At 32.6% G+C, this 17,776-nt stretch overlaps 2 protein-coding genes across 2 annotated transcripts in view; one reads left to right on the top strand and one right to left on the bottom strand.

Moving 5' to 3' along the window:
* LOC113394025 (DNA-directed RNA polymerase III subunit RPC8) overlaps positions 1–17,776 on the top strand; it is a 225,939-nt gene that overhangs the window by 55,513 nt on the left and 152,650 nt on the right. The window lies entirely within an intron of this gene.
* Positions 1–17,776, bottom strand: part of Fife (fife) — a 122,932-nt gene that overhangs the window by 9,473 nt on the left and 95,683 nt on the right. Inside the window, exons 3-9 of the mRNA XM_064217303.1 lie at positions 8,410–8,515; positions 2,185–2,296; positions 1,878–2,031; positions 1,545–1,778; positions 1,172–1,341; positions 865–1,008; positions 28–278 (exon numbers count right to left, since the gene is read on the bottom strand). Of these exons, the coding sequence (XP_064073373.1) occupies positions 28–278; positions 865–1,008; positions 1,172–1,341; positions 1,545–1,778; positions 1,878–2,031; positions 2,185–2,296; positions 8,410–8,515 (1,171 nt within the window). The remainder of the gene's footprint in view (positions 1–27; positions 279–864; positions 1,009–1,171; positions 1,342–1,544; positions 1,779–1,877; positions 2,032–2,184; positions 2,297–8,409; positions 8,516–17,776) is intronic.

A 17,776-nucleotide genomic window follows, 5' to 3' on the forward strand; every position in this document is an offset into this window, starting at 1 on the left:
ATACATTTAATTTTTTGTAGAACTTACATCGATGTCCTTTGTCGTTTGGATCTCGTCGCAATGAGACTCGCCTCGGTGATCGGTCGTCAACGTCATGAATAACAATTTTAATAGCTTCTGCATCGACTGACATCTGTCGTGCTGCTGCCGCAGCTGCTGCCGCAGCTGCCGCAATAGTTGCAGCGCTAGCTGCTTCAGACGCATCGGAACCACGTGAAGTTAAAGCTGCCATAGCATTAAGTGCACCGGTTCTTTGTTGCAATGCGGCAATGTCCGGGCTGGAAATAATGGACCCAGTGTAATTTACGGATCAGATAGGTACAATCTTTATAAATGTCCTTGTGAGGTTATCATAATTAATTAAATCGGAGTGTAAGAGTTTATGACATTTATATTTCTTTTATGAAACTTTAGTACCATTTTTGCCATATACTGGCACCTGAGCCCAGGGTCCCCATTCTCAGTGAGCCACCGAAAGGCCGATATTTTCGGTTACTGTTTTAAAAGTAATATGGTCGACCACGATTTTTATTTTCCTACAGGGCCCCATATTCTCGCGTGCCCTACGGCTGAATGGGCTAAGACGGCTTTTGAACGGAACGGAATGGCTATTGCATAGAAAACTAAATATGTTCTTATACAAAGTGGCAGTGAAGAAATAACATCTAAAATAAAATCTTGTACATCAGTAAAACTTTATGTGAAACGTAACTTTATCTCGGTTTATTCTCCTCTTATCCTCCGAGGCTAAAAAATATCCTCAATGGATTTAAATTTCGTCTCAACTAGCTCTATATTTTGCTCCAATTCTGATATCGGTTTGAAATATAACTAACATAATTGTATGTGATCAAATTTACTTACAGTTGACTGCCTCGTCGTCTGATTGGTCGGTCTTCATCAACGCTTAAACCGCTTATTTGTGGCGTAGAGTCAGCTGTATCTACTTCAGGACGATAAGAACTTCGCCGTGATCCTGCACCAGCTACCACATCCACTGCAGATGCCCTGGTAGCAGATTTATTTTAATTATTTGTTAAATTTTATTTTGATAAATACTGTGAATACTATGAAGAGTTATGTCAGCACAATATTATAATAGAATACATTTTTTAAATTATTTTATTACACAACACAATGGCTACAAGATGTGTTATTATAGTCACAATACCTTCTAGACATGGGCGGTGGTGCGACGAGCGCGGACGCAGGTGCGTTCTTGTCCTCATCAACCGACCGTTGGCGTGGCGTTGGCGCCCGCACAGAGCGTCGCCGCGCAGGAGTGGCAGTACTCGGCCGCCGTGACTCCACGTTCGGTGTTGTGCTGCCGCCGCCCTTTAACTGCCGCAGTGGCAGCGTGGTTATAAATTGGTAAGTGTACTGACTCGTTATTATCGTATCAAAGGTAGTTTGCGGCGGTTAGAATTTGTAAATAATTTGACATCATATAAATTTCGTAATGACATATTTCTTTTTAGTACACATGTTTTAAAACATAGATGGGACAGGCGACAGCTTTCGTGACGAGAATAAACAGATATTACCTTTTCTAGTTCCTTTAATGATGCGGGCGACACGTCAGAATGTCGGCGCAATTCAGGCGAGCGAGGCGGCGCGAGTGCGGTGCTCGATCCGCCGCTGCCGAGTCTGGCTTCAGAATGACGTCGCTGCAAAGCTTCGAGTACGGGAACATCCAAAAGCGAATCTGTGCTATCTTGTGCCGCAGGTGGTAGTCTCGGACCAGCTTTGCGACGGCAAACTGAACACCGCCATGAACTCTGCCAATATTACAACAGTGGAAATATTATATTACATTCATATTTTATATTAGCTAATTTCGAAATTATTTTTATTTGAATATATGGATTTATTATTACCGATTCATCATCGCTGGCTGGTTTAGAATATGACGAACAGTCTTCGCACACTCGATGTTGACAGCCATTGCATATATGAAATACTTCACCTGGTTTTAACGCTTTAAGGCAGACGCGGCAAGCGCCTGCACGTGATGGCGCTTTTCCTGCCTCACTAAAAATATTAACCCCTAATGTTAGAAAATGCTTTAAGAAAAATATAATACTTGTAACGACATATATTTAATATGAGATTTACAATACTTTGTTTTAATAATTGTTTATAATAAACAAGGACATGAAGTAAATATGTTTGATACGGAAATACCGTTCAGTCTTGGTCGGTTGTGTAATGGTTGGTGTCGGCTGGACAGGCGGCGGTGCGGGCGCAGGCTCCGCTGGGCTTTCCGTCACTACCGTCCGCGGCCCGAGCTTTGTTACTATGAAATAGGCTACAAGTTATTAAATAAGTTATTTTCACTGATGTTCAAGACAAGTAATTAAAAGATATTAGGTTATAAGAGGCAAAGACATAAACGATTCAGAGGCGAGATGGCCCAGTAGAAAGCGTGCATACTAATCGTTGATAGTGGGTTCAAATCTAGAAAAGCACCACTGAATTTGTGTTCATCAACCCAAAATGGACCAGCTTGGTGGAATAAACCTTAAAGGGAGAAAGGGTGATCCTTTTTTTGCATAAATGATTCAGTGATTGAGTATCTAATATAATCATTATAAATAAAAATATTTAATTTCTGCATTTAAGAGAAAAAATGTCGTGAAACAACCTTAATTGTAATTGTTACTATAACTTTCATTTTCAACCTTAAGTTTAGGTCTGTTGCTATTATTTATAAAAATGAAATATTTCCTTTTTCAGTTTTTTAAGTAAATATTTACACGGTACATAGTTTTATGTCTGCAAGTATTGGTCACAAAGTCGCCCGAACATTGGTATAATTTGCTAGAACGTATATAATAAATATCTTATTATACCTCATCTTGATACCTCAAGCTACTTGTTTGACATTCCATACAATTATTTTTTTTCTATTCAGAAGGTTATGGAAGCAAAATTTAATTGAATTCCAAATATGTATAAATGTACTTTTTTTGGAAATTATGATTAAAGAAACTCTTACACTGAAATAAAAGTAAAGTTTAACATACTTGCAATTATATTAAGTCTATGTTTTGTGAACAGTACTAAGGTCGCGGCCGCTTGATGTCTTCGGAGCGAAGGTCTCGGAGTTCTTTATTTGACGATATGTTTTGAAAAATACTCATATATTTTTATTCAAGTGGTCTGCTTACAAAAACGTCTGCTTTAAGGGAAATGAGATCAGATATATATTGAGAACTCTTGCAAAGGATTATATTACCGCGTGAATATATCTGATAAATATTATTTTATTTTATTTTTTAATTTGTATTTAAAAAATATATTCTGAGAATATAGAAACTATAAGTATGTGAGAAACAGATAAGTCCAATATGATGTAATAATAAGAAGTAAGTAAGAGATAAGTATTTTATTAAAAAAATTTAAAAAATTCGAATTAAGAAGACAAGAACAAAATTGGTACAAAATCTTAAATATAAATTGATAGATTGTAGATCGGTAGGAATTACCGAAATTCAAACATAAACCTCAGACAGAAGTCGTTATTGTAGGCTGAGGAGATAATGCTAAGACGCATTACTCGGCCCGGTGGGAATGAGGTCGGAATATTGATTTTCTTCTGAGCAGCCGCTAAGAATGCTCTTGGGCATACTAAAAGTAGATTTGGATGGATATTTATTAGTTCTAGTTGAATCGTTTTGTTCTCTACAATTATTACGTTTGTACTTACCTAGTGTAACATTTTTTGCTTTAAAACTAAATATATTAGTTAAGACTAGAGTCTGTGTTAGAAGGAAAACAAAAGAATAGAAATAGACAGCATATAAGAACAAACTAATTATAAATAAATAAACATATTTTTTGTAAACGTAGTTAAAGAAGACCATAAATAAATGGAATTAATAGGTACCGGTTGAATTAAACGTTGCACATGAATATAAAATAAATAACAAGCAAATTTTTTGGTTAAAAATTTTGGAGACAATAGTCCAATAACGTAAAATACAAATTGTCGATCTAAGTTTAAATGGAATTAGGCTAGGCGCGTTTACCACTGATTACACAAATTGAGGCTAAAGGTCACAAGCAACCGGATCCCTATAGTAAAATAGAACTAAACAGTCGTACCATTTTGGAAATGTTACAAGAACATCTAACTGTATGACTTTATTATATTAAATATTTTATTTCAATCCTTGTGTCTCAATTAATAGATAGATGATGACAATATGTAATACTAGGTGAATATAATATAAATAAGCGAAACTGGGTAAAAACCTATTATAATAACTACTAGAGCAGCATAGTGGCTCGACTCTTAAAAGGAGAAAGAAAATGAAAAATATGACTTTAAATCCTTAAGCAACAAAAAATATGTGACGGATTTTCTAACCTAATCTTTTCTATTACTCGTGCCTGTTTATATAGTCGTATATCATTTTATTACAGCAATCGTAATTATGTTTTGCTGTCAAATATTATTACTGTGCGGTTAATTTTATGACCATTATATTATATCCATTAATAGGAAGGGGATATAGGCATTAGGTATACATATTTTGCGTTAATTAAAAATATAAATTGTCTCCGTCTATCAAAGAAATACAACCAGAAATAAAAAATGATTGTCGTTCTCATCATTATCATCCACAGCCAGATTTTATCCGCAATTAGGTCTGCTCTTCCTCCAGACTTCCTTTTGTCTGTGTCAATCATCAGTCCTGCGGTACTCTTAACCAAATTCGGTCCACGGCTTTTATAAATTCAGCTACCGTAATATATTTTATAAGTAGAGTACATGTTATCATAGTATAGTAATTGTTTTGTCGAACTATAGAATTGATTGTTGATACAATTGAGACAAATTATATGAGTATAGAATATTAAGTGTAATTCTAGGCTAGTAGTAATTGGCGTACCCTAGCGCAGTAGGCGTAGGCTTTACGGTTATTACCTGTTGACATATCGATTCAAATCTTAAGTATTTTTACAAAATTGGATAATAAATCCAATTAAAAACTAAAATCTATTAGTTAATTTTACTTTTACTTTTTTCAACACAAAAATATACTTTATGTAAGAAGGCATCTTACAAGCACTTTTGAATCGTCATTTTACACATTACACTCGTTAAACATAAAACTATTTAACATCAAATTCACTAATTACCTTTCATTGTATAACTTTTGTTTCATTAATTCAACAAGAACAGCAAAGTTATTAAAAATCTCGACATGTATTTAAGCTATAAGTGTTCAATTTATTATAATATTTGTCAATTAAATCATTTGAATTATGTTCAAAATAATGATAATGCCGAGAAGGCCCAGTGGTTAGAACGCGTACATCTTAACCGATGATTTCGGGTTCAAACCCAGGCAGGCACCACTGAACTTTCATGTGCTTAATTTGTGTTTATAATTCATCTTGTGCTCGGCGGTGAAGGAAAATATCGTGAGGAAACCTACATGTGTCTAATTTCAACGAAATTCTGCCACATGTGTATTCCGCCAACCCGCATTGGAGCAGCGTGGTGTAATATGCTCCAAAAACCTTCTCCTCAAAGGGAGAGGAGGCCTTTAGCCCAGCAGTGGGAAATTTACAGGCTGATGATAATAATGCTAATGATAATAAAAAATTAAAACAATAATCTATATCTAAAACAAACTCACTTTTCGTTTCTGTCTGTAAGGGGTTACTCCTTGTAAATTATTTTAGTGCGGGTGCGCAAAACGCTAAATAAACTGACGGCAAGTTATTTCACGAAACAAAAGTGATATAAAATCAAGAAATTTACTTTGAGAAAGTGCCTGCAATGTCTCGCATCTCGCCTCTCGGACTATAAGCTTGTGACACTTGAAACATGTACTCAGGTGTGTATTTCCGCATTCCCTTTAAGCTACTTAGTTTTCTTTTATTAATTAGACAAAATTACCTTTTTATTTTATATTAGCTTTTTTCGTTGTTTTTGTTTATTTACAACTTAAAATATTAACTTACAAAAAGATTAAAAACATATATTGACTCTAAAATAACGGGTTCGGGTTTCTCATTGAAAATATTTAATCAATGTTAATATATAAGCGAGGTGTAGTGTAGGCAATAAAATCTGTTGCACCCGTAATAAAATAAAATTGCAATATTAATATAGCAAATGAAGCTAATTTATAACTTATGTTTATTGTTTCGTCAAGTGTGTGCTGTTTTTCAGCAGAATAATAGATTTGTTAAAATACTCTGACATCTGAAAAAATGTCAAACACGGATGATTCATTAGAGTTTTACAATTAGTTCGTGTATTAGTCAATATTTTGGAGACTAAATATATTTTAGAAGACAACCCACCAGGCGTTCTAATCAGTTTATGTTATCATAATTTATTTCATACTAGCTACATATCCGGACTTATAAAATAAAAAATATAATATGTGTGAAAGGAAAGGTTCAATATCATGTTATTTAAAAAAAAAGAGTATCATAGTTAGCAATCTTGCATGTAAGCACTGCTAACACGCTCAATGGCTTTTTTCTTTTATACTATCCAGAATTCAAAGTATTAACGTCATTTTATTTAAAAACAAAAACCGTTAAAAATATTTTAATATTGAATAATATTGTAAGACAATTAAATTGAAAAGGTAAATTGAGAAGTTTTTTTTCCAATCTATTAAAAAGAAAAAAAAATGTCTATAAACAATAAATTCGTGTGAACTTTGTCGAAAAAGTCATGCGTGAACTTTTCTGTAAATGTTTTACAATCGACAAATCTGTCTTCCTTTTAAAGTTTGTAAGTATCTGCTATAGTTTTGGCAGCATTCGCCTAGAAAGTACTCAGATCGAGAATTTGTTCTAAAAATACCAGTTAGTATTTTATTAATAATAGGTGGGCGGACTGGTGAATACCCCACCTGATAGTAAGGTGCAATATATGTGGCGTGTTTCTTATTTTGAATACAATATGGGCAGAAGGATCACCTGATGGAAAGCGACTATCACCGCCCATGAATCTGTGCAACACCACTTAAAAAGCTAGCAAATATCTTTACTAATGAATAGGATCTTTTCTTGAAAGTTTACAATTCATTGGAAAAAATTTCGTGAAACACGCGGTTAAAAGCGTAGAGGATCCATCTGTGCACAAAACCAAAAGATCAGCCGGTTGGAAATAAACAATTAGACTTGCTCTACATTAAATGCAGTCAAATGGAAAAAGTTGGGAGGGTTCCGCTCAGAGATGAAAGCAGTACTCCACATCTCGCCTTGCTGTGCACGCCAGGCTTTTTAGACATATTGTTTTACCTTCCAAATGGCGACGGAACTGAACGTCAGTCGAAATATCGAAATGACTAATGATTCATATCATTGGTCATCCAATAGGTACCATTTAGGTTTAGCGGTCAAGATAAACATTTTGGGATTGAATTTGGCCAAGTACAGTCAGGCCAGTCTGACTCTTTAATTAATGAAGACTCGATTTCAGACACATGTGTGTCGAGATTCTCATCGACCTGCTTTTGTGCCTGCAGTGCTAATATTGCTGATTTGCAACAAGTATTATATATTCAGAAAAACATTGTTGGTACGCAGTCTTGTGGAACACCAGACTTGGTTTTCGTTTATTACAGTTAATAAAATCAGTTGTTGTTATGGATGTTGTAGTTGTTGAACTATCGGGGCAACTTATACTGATTGACAATACCAAAAACTATATAATGTAAACTTTTATTTCAATTCAAGTTAGGTTATATTTAATAACAGTACAAATTACTGGAATAACACCCAAGATAAACACTCGATCCGTATAATATCAAACATCTAAATGTGGTCAGGTTAAATGCTCTCTCACAATGCGTGTTTTTGTATTTTCTTTTTTGTTTCAGTTAAATCACTTCAGCCTATCGAGCTCAATTATAGGTGTGGGCGTACTTACAAAGGGCGATCCGTCAAAAAAATCTACATAAACGTATTAACTTTATATCTCTTACATTAGCCGAAGCAGATGCTCGCTCTCCTCCTATAAACTCAGTACATGTCAACTCCGTTAAAATTATTAACTAATGAACTTGCCTGCTATTAACGCTTCTAGATAACTTGAAAACTTACTCTACATCATAACTCCGACACTTATAAATTGTAATTAATCCACTGCCTGTTATCCAAGTCATACGGTTGTTATTTTAATTAATGAAAATAAAGTATTACGTGGTAATTATTTAATTCATGTAATGTTTATTTATAACGTCATATATTTTAATATTATGCAATTATATATATTTTTTTATTTTGATAATTCTAAACATAATATGTGGTTTTGTTGAAATGGTTTTCGGTTTGCTTGTTTGTTTATTTAGTTTTTATATTTACTTATACTAAAGTCTGCAGGCTAGTTTATATAATGTATATATTTAATAGCGTTCGTTCATAACCCACCTTTGTCTTGTGCCGTAAGGAGTGAAGACGATAAAGTCTGTCGCAGTTTGCCGAAAGTACCGGGTGACTCTATTTGACCCGGCACTGTGTCTTCCGTTGCCACCATCTAGAAAATAAAATATAACAATGCAAATATTTATTCATACTAGTAGTGTACAATATATACACTAAGAGAATAACTAAAATGAATGGAAATAAAAAATAAAAAAATTGTTTAAGTCAGCCTAGTTCCTACAAAAATTACAAAACATAAAAACTGTCAATAGAGGTTATAGTTGAATGAATGTTTGAATGAAAAATTTATTATATTTATATTTAGTTAACATTATCAATTCATAAATAATAATTAATTCAATTCATATAAAATGTGACAACAATGAAGTCAAATCCATAAAAAATCTAATGATTAGAAACCATAATAATAAAGGATACATTTAAAACTCATGTCGGAGGTGGAGTGACGGTGTACAGCGATAAAACTCCTCATACAAAAATAACGAGCCAGTAATACTGTCGTAAATTTCATGGAGAGCAACAGATGGAGAACGGAATACATGAAGCGAGGAGAAATCAATATTGTCGTCTCCTAATTCTGTCGTGAGTTTTTATTGGTTTTCTCTGAAAAGCAACTCATCTTCATCTAATGTAACGTTTTTAGTGGATTTTAATATTTGTCTTGCATCTTAATAATAATAAAAACGAATTGATTATATATTCATTTATATAATAGAAGTTTTAATACAAAAACATATTTGTTTATACTGTGACTATTGTTATGATGCTACTTTTTGATGATTATAAGTTACAAAGTCTACTCATTTGACTTATTTATCACATAAACATTTTATCGCTTTATCGTTTTCGACGTCATATAAGAAAATTATATCTTCTTGTACATACACTTAGTTTCTTTAGAAATATTTCTTTTACTAAAGAGACAGTGAGACATTGACAGTTTTTTATCAATAGTTGGCTAAACTTTATCACGTATATAGGTAATACTTGGGAATAAAATAATTTGTATCAAGACTCCAAAATACAAAATAATATCGGTATCAATAGGTTATACTGTTCCCCGGTGTCTTTAGAAAATCTGATAAACTAAATGAATAATCTGACGTATACCAATAAAATATAAAGTCAGTAATCACCCCCCCCTCCCTGTTCAAAAATAAGTCACCGTCACTGAGGTCATAAACGATAAAAAATTTTTTTTTTACAATATAAAAAGTACCTAAAAGGGCGTGGAGCTTCCCAATCAAAGCTGTAGGCTCAGACTGGAGCAATCACTACTGAGTTTCACTGAGGAGACCTTAGCCCAGAAGAGACATATAATCGGACATTTACAGGCTATTACGTTGTTTTTACTTAACTATTATTGAATTTATCAATTAACAAACAAATTAAGTCTCCTTTTTTAGGTTCTATGTTAACATTAAGCAAACTTTAAATTTAAATAAACTAAAACCTTTAAATTCCTTTTATGTTTACACATTTTTTTTTCAGAGTTTTGTCAAACGAACCACCGATGGAAGGAACAATATATAAGCTCGTATAAAGCGTCAGGGCGGACGTTGTAAAGCGGGCACGTGATAAGACAGCCAAAGGAAGGAAGGCTTTAACATCAAGGCAATCGTTACAGTACGGAAAACTGGAGAGGGTCCGACCAACTTGAAAAGTTCGTTCGGTACCTTTTACAACGTCAGAGACGAGACTCATTTGATAGCGTCATAAAACAAGCGCCCAGGTTACATTTCGTGGAAGTTTTAATTGGAGCTGTGAGTAGATTGAAATACTGCGAGTGTATCGATCAATATAATGAAAAGGTGGATAATTGTTTAAAAGTAATTGTATAAGCGTTGGGGAGATATCGACACAATAGAGATTCATGAATATTGGATCAGTTGTATGCCAAATGCCGCAGGCTCCCCTGGAGAGTATGTGTGGGATAGCTGGGACGCGACTGACCTCGAGAGCTCTTCATTCTGTTATTATTGAATTTTGCGAGTAAAGCAGCCACGTCCGTGTCTCGGGCGCTTTGCCTGAGGTTAAATTGATAACGAAGTTTACAGTTGCAATTATGTTACCGTTCCCTGATGCAAAGGATTTTTGCAACTTGTTAAAAATAGTTTTCTAGAAGTTGCCTCAATAGGAGAGAACAATCATTAATTTTGTTAAAATATTTATGCTACGTACTAGATTCTCAAACTGATAAATATTCAAAACTGTTTTCATAGGTATTATGGTTGAATAATAAACACATACACAGTTAGTCAACTTCAAAAGTTTTTACTCCTAATAGACTACTACTAGATTTGAAGGTGAAGAAAAATTGTTGTGTGATTGAAATTGTTGGTTTATGTTGCTTTGATATCTAAATTACATGTGCTTTCGGAATTCTCATACTCCTTAACAACATATTAATGTTCTCTCTATTAGCATTACACGAGGTACTCGACTAAGCGCGCATTTAGTACATCCACAATCATGTTAAAATGAGACAGAAGTACCCGTGCAAACGCGCAAATCGGATTTAATATCACATTTCAAAGCTAGCTTAGGTTGGACTCCAAAAAAGTTATTTGGTAAGTTAAAATTAGTTTAAATTACATTTAATATATATTATATAAAAATAAACAGTTTCTATTTAAAATCTAGCAGTGCTGCGTACCAATGTAAGGTTATTTATTATTATTTAAATTCAATTAGTTACAAATGTTTAATCAAAAGTATAAGTGAGCTATCTCTTTCAGGTTTTCTCGATATGTTAATAATGATTTATGTAAAATTCAAGATTAATCGTAATAATAGACAATTCATTCAAATTAAGAATATTTTTTTCTATTTAAATGGCTTAAAAAAAAGAAATAATAAATTTTGAAGTAAATTAAACTTAGGATTTTGACACATTATACAATTTTATATAATATACTTATATAAAAAACACTATTAATTTATTGATTATTTTTTAGTTTTCACTGGACATGATCTGTTTATTTATTTTAATTAATGAATCATTGTTGCAAGCTCCCTTACCCGTTAATTTACTAGAGTCTAGTTATTTAATATACCATCGAATTACTTGGCCCTACTAAAAACCATATATGCTCTGCCACCAGCGAAGATCGGCTTGGATGTGCTGGGCAAGTCCTGCACGATTCAATTGGCACCATTTTTCGTGCCTAATCCTAAACATTTTGTAAGGTTTTAGTATGCACATGTTATATGAGTTAGTATACATATGTTACAGGAGTACTATGTACACATACTCCTGTTGCCAAATTACACAAATCATATATCCATATCCATCAATTCACTATCCAAGTTATGCCAGACTTTAGTGGGTTACATAATTGAACGTGTATCCAAATTTTAAGTATTTCCTATTGACCGTTGAATAGTTCTCTCCAAGCCAAGCCTGTGTTATGGTGCAATTTACAATGGGCGAACAAAATTAAATTAGCACATAAAATTTCGTATCTCTGCTTTTGATTATTGAGGAGTTTCTTTGACTGGATTTAATCCAGGATGTAAAACCAGGACAAGCTTATCTAAAAAACGTGGACGTAGGACGAGTGAAAGTGGTTGAATATTCAGCTTCAAAATTGGTTTTAAACAAACTTACAAATATTGTATTTTATATATATCCTTTAAAAATAACTTTTTATTTCCACAATTTGTTTGATATATATGTGATATCTATTAATAAAGTATGCTTGAAAATTGATACAGGTGCATAAACACTAAAAAGACAAAAGAGTTTGAGGTAAACCCTAGGGCTAAAGACTAGTCTTAACAGGACGTGTCAGATATTTTTGTTTTTAATATGTTCTATAGATTAGAACAGGACGTTTACTGCCTCTACCACTTAAAGTATTTATTAAATATAATAATTACAATTTCACTTTTTAAAAGTGTACATACATAAAGTTAATAATATAATATATATTTTCTTAACCGATGATTTCGGGTTCAAACCCAGGCAAGTACCACTGAATTTTCATGTGCTTAATTTGTGTTTATAATTCATCTCGTGCTCAGCGGTGAAGGAAAACATGGTGAGGAAACCTGCATGTGTCTAATTTCAACGAAATTCTGCCACATGTGTATTAACCCGCATTGGAGCAGAGTGGTGGAATATGCTTTAAACCTTCTCCTCAAAGGGAGAGGAGGCGTAAGCCCAGCAGATGGAAATTTACAGGCTGTAAAAAAAAATGTAAGGAATACAAATTAAAAAAAACAACAGACTATTATTTAACCAAAAATAATACAATATGGAAATAACGACTTATATGTTTTGCAATTTTTTTCGCTATAATACCAATACCAAAAAAACCCGCATCGAAAATATAGCTCCAAAAAAAAAAAGAAAATTTTCTCGTACTGATATCTGTAATATATTTGTTGATGTACGTTAGATATTTTCACTTCTGATTGATTTCGTAATATACTATTATTGGTTTTTTTTCGTGTATTAGCATATATCACAGATTTTTGAGATAAAGTAGGTCATGAACAATCTGTGATCATGACCCGCGGTGCGAAGGGTGAGGCAAGGGCCGTGGGGCAAGGTGAGGGCACGCCTGTCCCTGGATGACCCACTTGTTGCCCTAAACCTTCTATTTACATTACAACTCCTAATTATTTTTGAAACAAATATTCCGCTTGTTACGAAGTGTAAACATGCAAGTTTACAATTTGTACACATGTTCTAGCGATCAATAAATTGACGCACACACCCTACAACAACTCTTAAGCTTACAATTATATGGATTTATTTATGAACAAAAATCGCAATGTCTCATTTGCATATAAAACTCATCCGGTGCTTAACTTGACTATTGACACAAATAAATGTTATAAATAACCTACAATTACGTGAACACTTAGTGGGCAACATTTGTGTTTTACGGATGATGCGATTAATAATCAAAAGCTCATTAAGTATACTCAAGAATAATGGCCTTGTTTCGGCTATTTAGGTTCGACCCTGTTTTTGTACGATATGTTGTAGGCGACATCAACTAACTCCAAAAGGAAAATGTATGCTATGTTACTTTGGCACTTTTTTTGCAAAGTACACTAGAAACTCTATGAATTCGAATAAAAACCCTATTTTTAATTTGTCTATGGCGGTTCTGCCATTAATTGAAATAGAGTCATCTTTATAAAAATAAAATAGCATATAAATAAATAGCAACGATTTAGATACCGTTATTATAAGCCGTCCATAAATTTGGGCTTTTAAAATATTTACAAATAAATAATAGCCAACAGGTTAAAGCGATTATATTTTATTAATTATCAAATCTATATTCATATAATTGAAGTAAATCATCTTAACGTATATGACACATAAAGAGGCCAACTACGCTATGAGTTCAAATGCCTTTTGTTCGATAGAAGTGGACGAAGGACAACAAAAGAATGTAATTACACGTCACCGACATACACATCAGTGCTCGTTTTTATTTCTGTTTGATTATTTCAATATATAGAATGTGAAAGGAAGATATAGAAGCTAATTTATTTTATATTATAGGTAGAAGTAAGGAAAAGTCGATAAGTGATACGTTTTATGAAATGGCAAATAGTTTCCTACGTATTCTATTGTTATGGAGAAATTATCTCAAAAAATTCATCACTTCACTTGACTAAGTTACCTGGTCGACAAAGGAGATTTCATTTGCATGTACAATATTAAAATTATAATGTTATAAGTACAATCATTTCATTATTAATATTTATTTTTAATACAATACATACAATTTTCTAACTACAAGAAGGCATTATATTTGTGTTTGTACGATTTTATAAAAAAAAATGATTTAGAATGTATAGGTACTTCATTAATTTATATGAAAAACTTTGGTTCAAGTTTTATTTTGTTCATTGTTTGTTTGCGCAATTTCTAAAACTCTGTAATTTAAAGAAACAAAAAATATTTGGCAACAACCAGAAACTTATCGCACAAACTTTGTAAGGATTCTCTGTAAAATATCGCAATTTACATAAATTTCTATATAATGCTTCAACAAAGTTGAATTTTATGCACTAGGTTCAGCAGAAAAAACGATGCGGTCGGATCTTACAAACAACGAGCGGAAAACGGAGGAAAACTAATTTTAGTGATTTAATGTTTCGCGGGGCGTTTCATCTTGCGAAGTTACCCTTCCGAAATCACATTAAGGCAGTTTGAGCGGTCGGTCGCAACTACAGACGGATAAGTCTAAATCTGGCGCGGACCGCATTTTCCCTCAAATCCACTTTAATCCTCTTTTCACGCCCTTATCCTTCATTGACAACTATAATAAAATTCAATTTGTCTTCAGATAAACCAAAAATGTTTTTAGAGTGAGATTATGTTTATATTTCATGTAAAACATAATTATCAACAGTCTTATCTTACCTTTACTTATTTTTATAAGAATGAAATAGAATTAGATATATTATCTGTGACAAATCTATATAAAAAAAAGTAGCTGAGGCGCATACGGAAGAATTAAGAATAAAAAGAATTAACTGGCTGGGTATGGCTTAATATTAATTAAATAAAAATATTTAATGTAGAACTATATTTAAGTATGTATTTTGGCAAATATTTTTTGTTATTTTCCTAAACTGGAAATACTTTAGAATAAAATTATGATTGACTTAATTTTCTCAAACATTATACATAGAGATCATCTAATTCATAATAACATATGCTTAAAATAAGAGAGCATAACAAAGTAACAATGCCATTTATATTTTAATATAATAAAATTTTAGATAATAGAGCAATTCAAATTGTTATGAAAACTGAATTGGATGATTCATCAATAACAATTTTAAACTTAAACTAAAAGCATCAACTAAAGCTTAAGATTGAATTGGAACACAATGAGGCAATGGAATCAAACTTTGAGCTATTCAAAACTAAAGATCGCAGTATTTATGAATGGCGAGGGAATATAATTTGCTCATGAGGCTGAATTATTTTAACCGATAATTTTACCGTACGAATCTTTAATGACAGCGTTGCTTTGTCAAATTTCAGTGTATCAAATCTTACAAAAAAGTGTTATTATATGATTTGCTGATGGATCGGTTTAATACATATAATGTTCAGAGTCCTCTTAGGATTAAATATTATGCAAAAATGAGTCCTGGTAGATTTTTTTTTGATATATTGAATAAAATGTTTACGTCTATGAAGTGCGTACAAGGCGGCTCTGTATTGATAGATTAAAGACCACAAAAAATAATCTTCCTGAATGGCCACCCTGCGCTTAAAACTGATAGCGCTTCAAAAATTGGGTTAGGGCCATATGCATCATGTGCTGATGACTGCCTTTTGGATTGTTTGATATCAAGGCCAATTTTGTCGTTTAGATGGAAGAATCGAACACAAGCAAATGATTGAGTACTCTTGGCTTTGTTTACAAGTTTAAAGCGCTTTAACGCAAAAAGACAAGTGACATTCGTACAGAACCAAATAGATTTTTATTTATGTGAACTTTAATTCACATTTCGACAAAAGTCATGTACTGAAATACTTTAAGACTCTATACCATTAAGACAATCGTTAACTTTGTTTTGTCGAAATTTCATATTTATTTACGGGAGCGATGAAGGAAATGTAAGCACTTCGTCTAAATAATCACTATATCTATACAGACAAATGTATGATAGAACCGCATATACTATTCGGCCACCTTTTTAGTTGAAAAATAAAATATGATAAGTTTTATTTACGAATAAAAATTATGTTATGTTGGAATGTCATTGAACAAACAAAATCCCACCACACATTAACATACACACACATAAACACTTTTATTATTAAGATTAATAAGATATGTTCCTAATTCGAATTATCTGACAGTTTTTTATCTTCAAAAAATGCTAAATAGATATAAGTAGATGTAGCAAAAAAAAAACAAATTATTCTTTCTTCAAGTAGGCTCATAAAAGAACATTTGAGTCGTCATGTTAATGTTGAATTAAATGTAAAGCTACCATCGGTTTGGAAATTAGATTCTACCGAGAAGTACCTGCTACCTTGGTGGAAGGGCTTTGTGCAAGTCCGTCTGGGTAGGTACCAACCACTCTTCAGATATTCTAAAGCCAAACGACATTACTCAGTATTGTTGTGTTCCGGTTTGAAGGGTGAGTGAACCTGGTGAACTACAAGCGCAAGGGATCGTAGTTCCCAAGTGTGGTGGCACATTGGCGAATGTAAGGAATGGTTAATATTTCTTACAGCGCCATTGTCTATAGGCGTTGGTGACCACTTACCATCAGGTGGCCCATATATTCGTACGCCAATCTATGCTATAAAGAAAAGAAACTCATTAGGTATTATTTTCCACCATTTTAATTGCTAAAGTTATCCTGCCGAGAAATGAACAAATCTTACGTCCACTTGTTTTCATTAATATAATTATGTTTTGAATAATATGCCTTATCAATATGTTTTTGACAAGACCTTTAAATTTTTAATAGGCGAAGTTAAAAATAACTGTGGAATCTTATTATAGAAACGAATACCGTGCCCCAAGAAGGATGTAACTGTTAAATGTTAACTTTGCGAAGTGGGAAACTAGGTGTTATTACTTTTTTGCTCCTCGTGTCTATACAAAAATTGTCACCGTTTCTTGCAAAAAGGTATATATTATTGTGAATATACAAAACATCGTCAGTTAACAAAAATAAAATACTTAATTGTAATATCCCAAAATAACCAGTTATTTTCTAGATTTTTGCTTAACGTGTTAATGGATTTTGTAGCTTATTTGATAATAATATGCTCTATAAAAACTAAAAAACATGTTATAATTTTACTGCTTGGATTGATTAATGACACTGCGGTTTAACTTCAATAAAATATTGACGATGAATTCTTGAACATACACGCCATAGTTATGTGTCATTATACTATAATTATTTTTATATACATAGTTATTGTTAACCACTGAACTATCTATAACCTCACTAATTAAAGTGATTGATAACCGTTTTCAGCAATCGCTTTTGTTTTAAAAAACGTTAATAAACATTAGCGAGTTATTCCTAATTTTTGTTTGTCATATTCATTTTTATATCGATACAATTTCTCAAGTAAAGTAAAGTAGTTTATAAATAGAAAGATATGAAGGTACTATAAGTCTAGAAAAAGTTAAAATATTGAATAATAATAGCATATCAATGTTACGTAAGCACACCCACGCGTGATCCGCTAGAGCTCCGCCCCTAGATATCAATCTACCATTAAAATCGTGATGTAGTCTGATGTTTCGCTCCGCCTCATTGTTGAGATAATTAAAAAATTGCATTAATTGGTTTTTATTGTATATATATATCATTATTATAATTTATCAAAGTT

The sequence above is a fragment of the Vanessa tameamea genome, chromosome 16 (assembly GCF_037043105.1).
Source record: "Vanessa tameamea isolate UH-Manoa-2023 chromosome 16, ilVanTame1 primary haplotype, whole genome shotgun sequence".
Classification (NCBI taxonomy): domain Eukaryota; kingdom Metazoa; phylum Arthropoda; class Insecta; order Lepidoptera; family Nymphalidae; genus Vanessa; species Vanessa tameamea.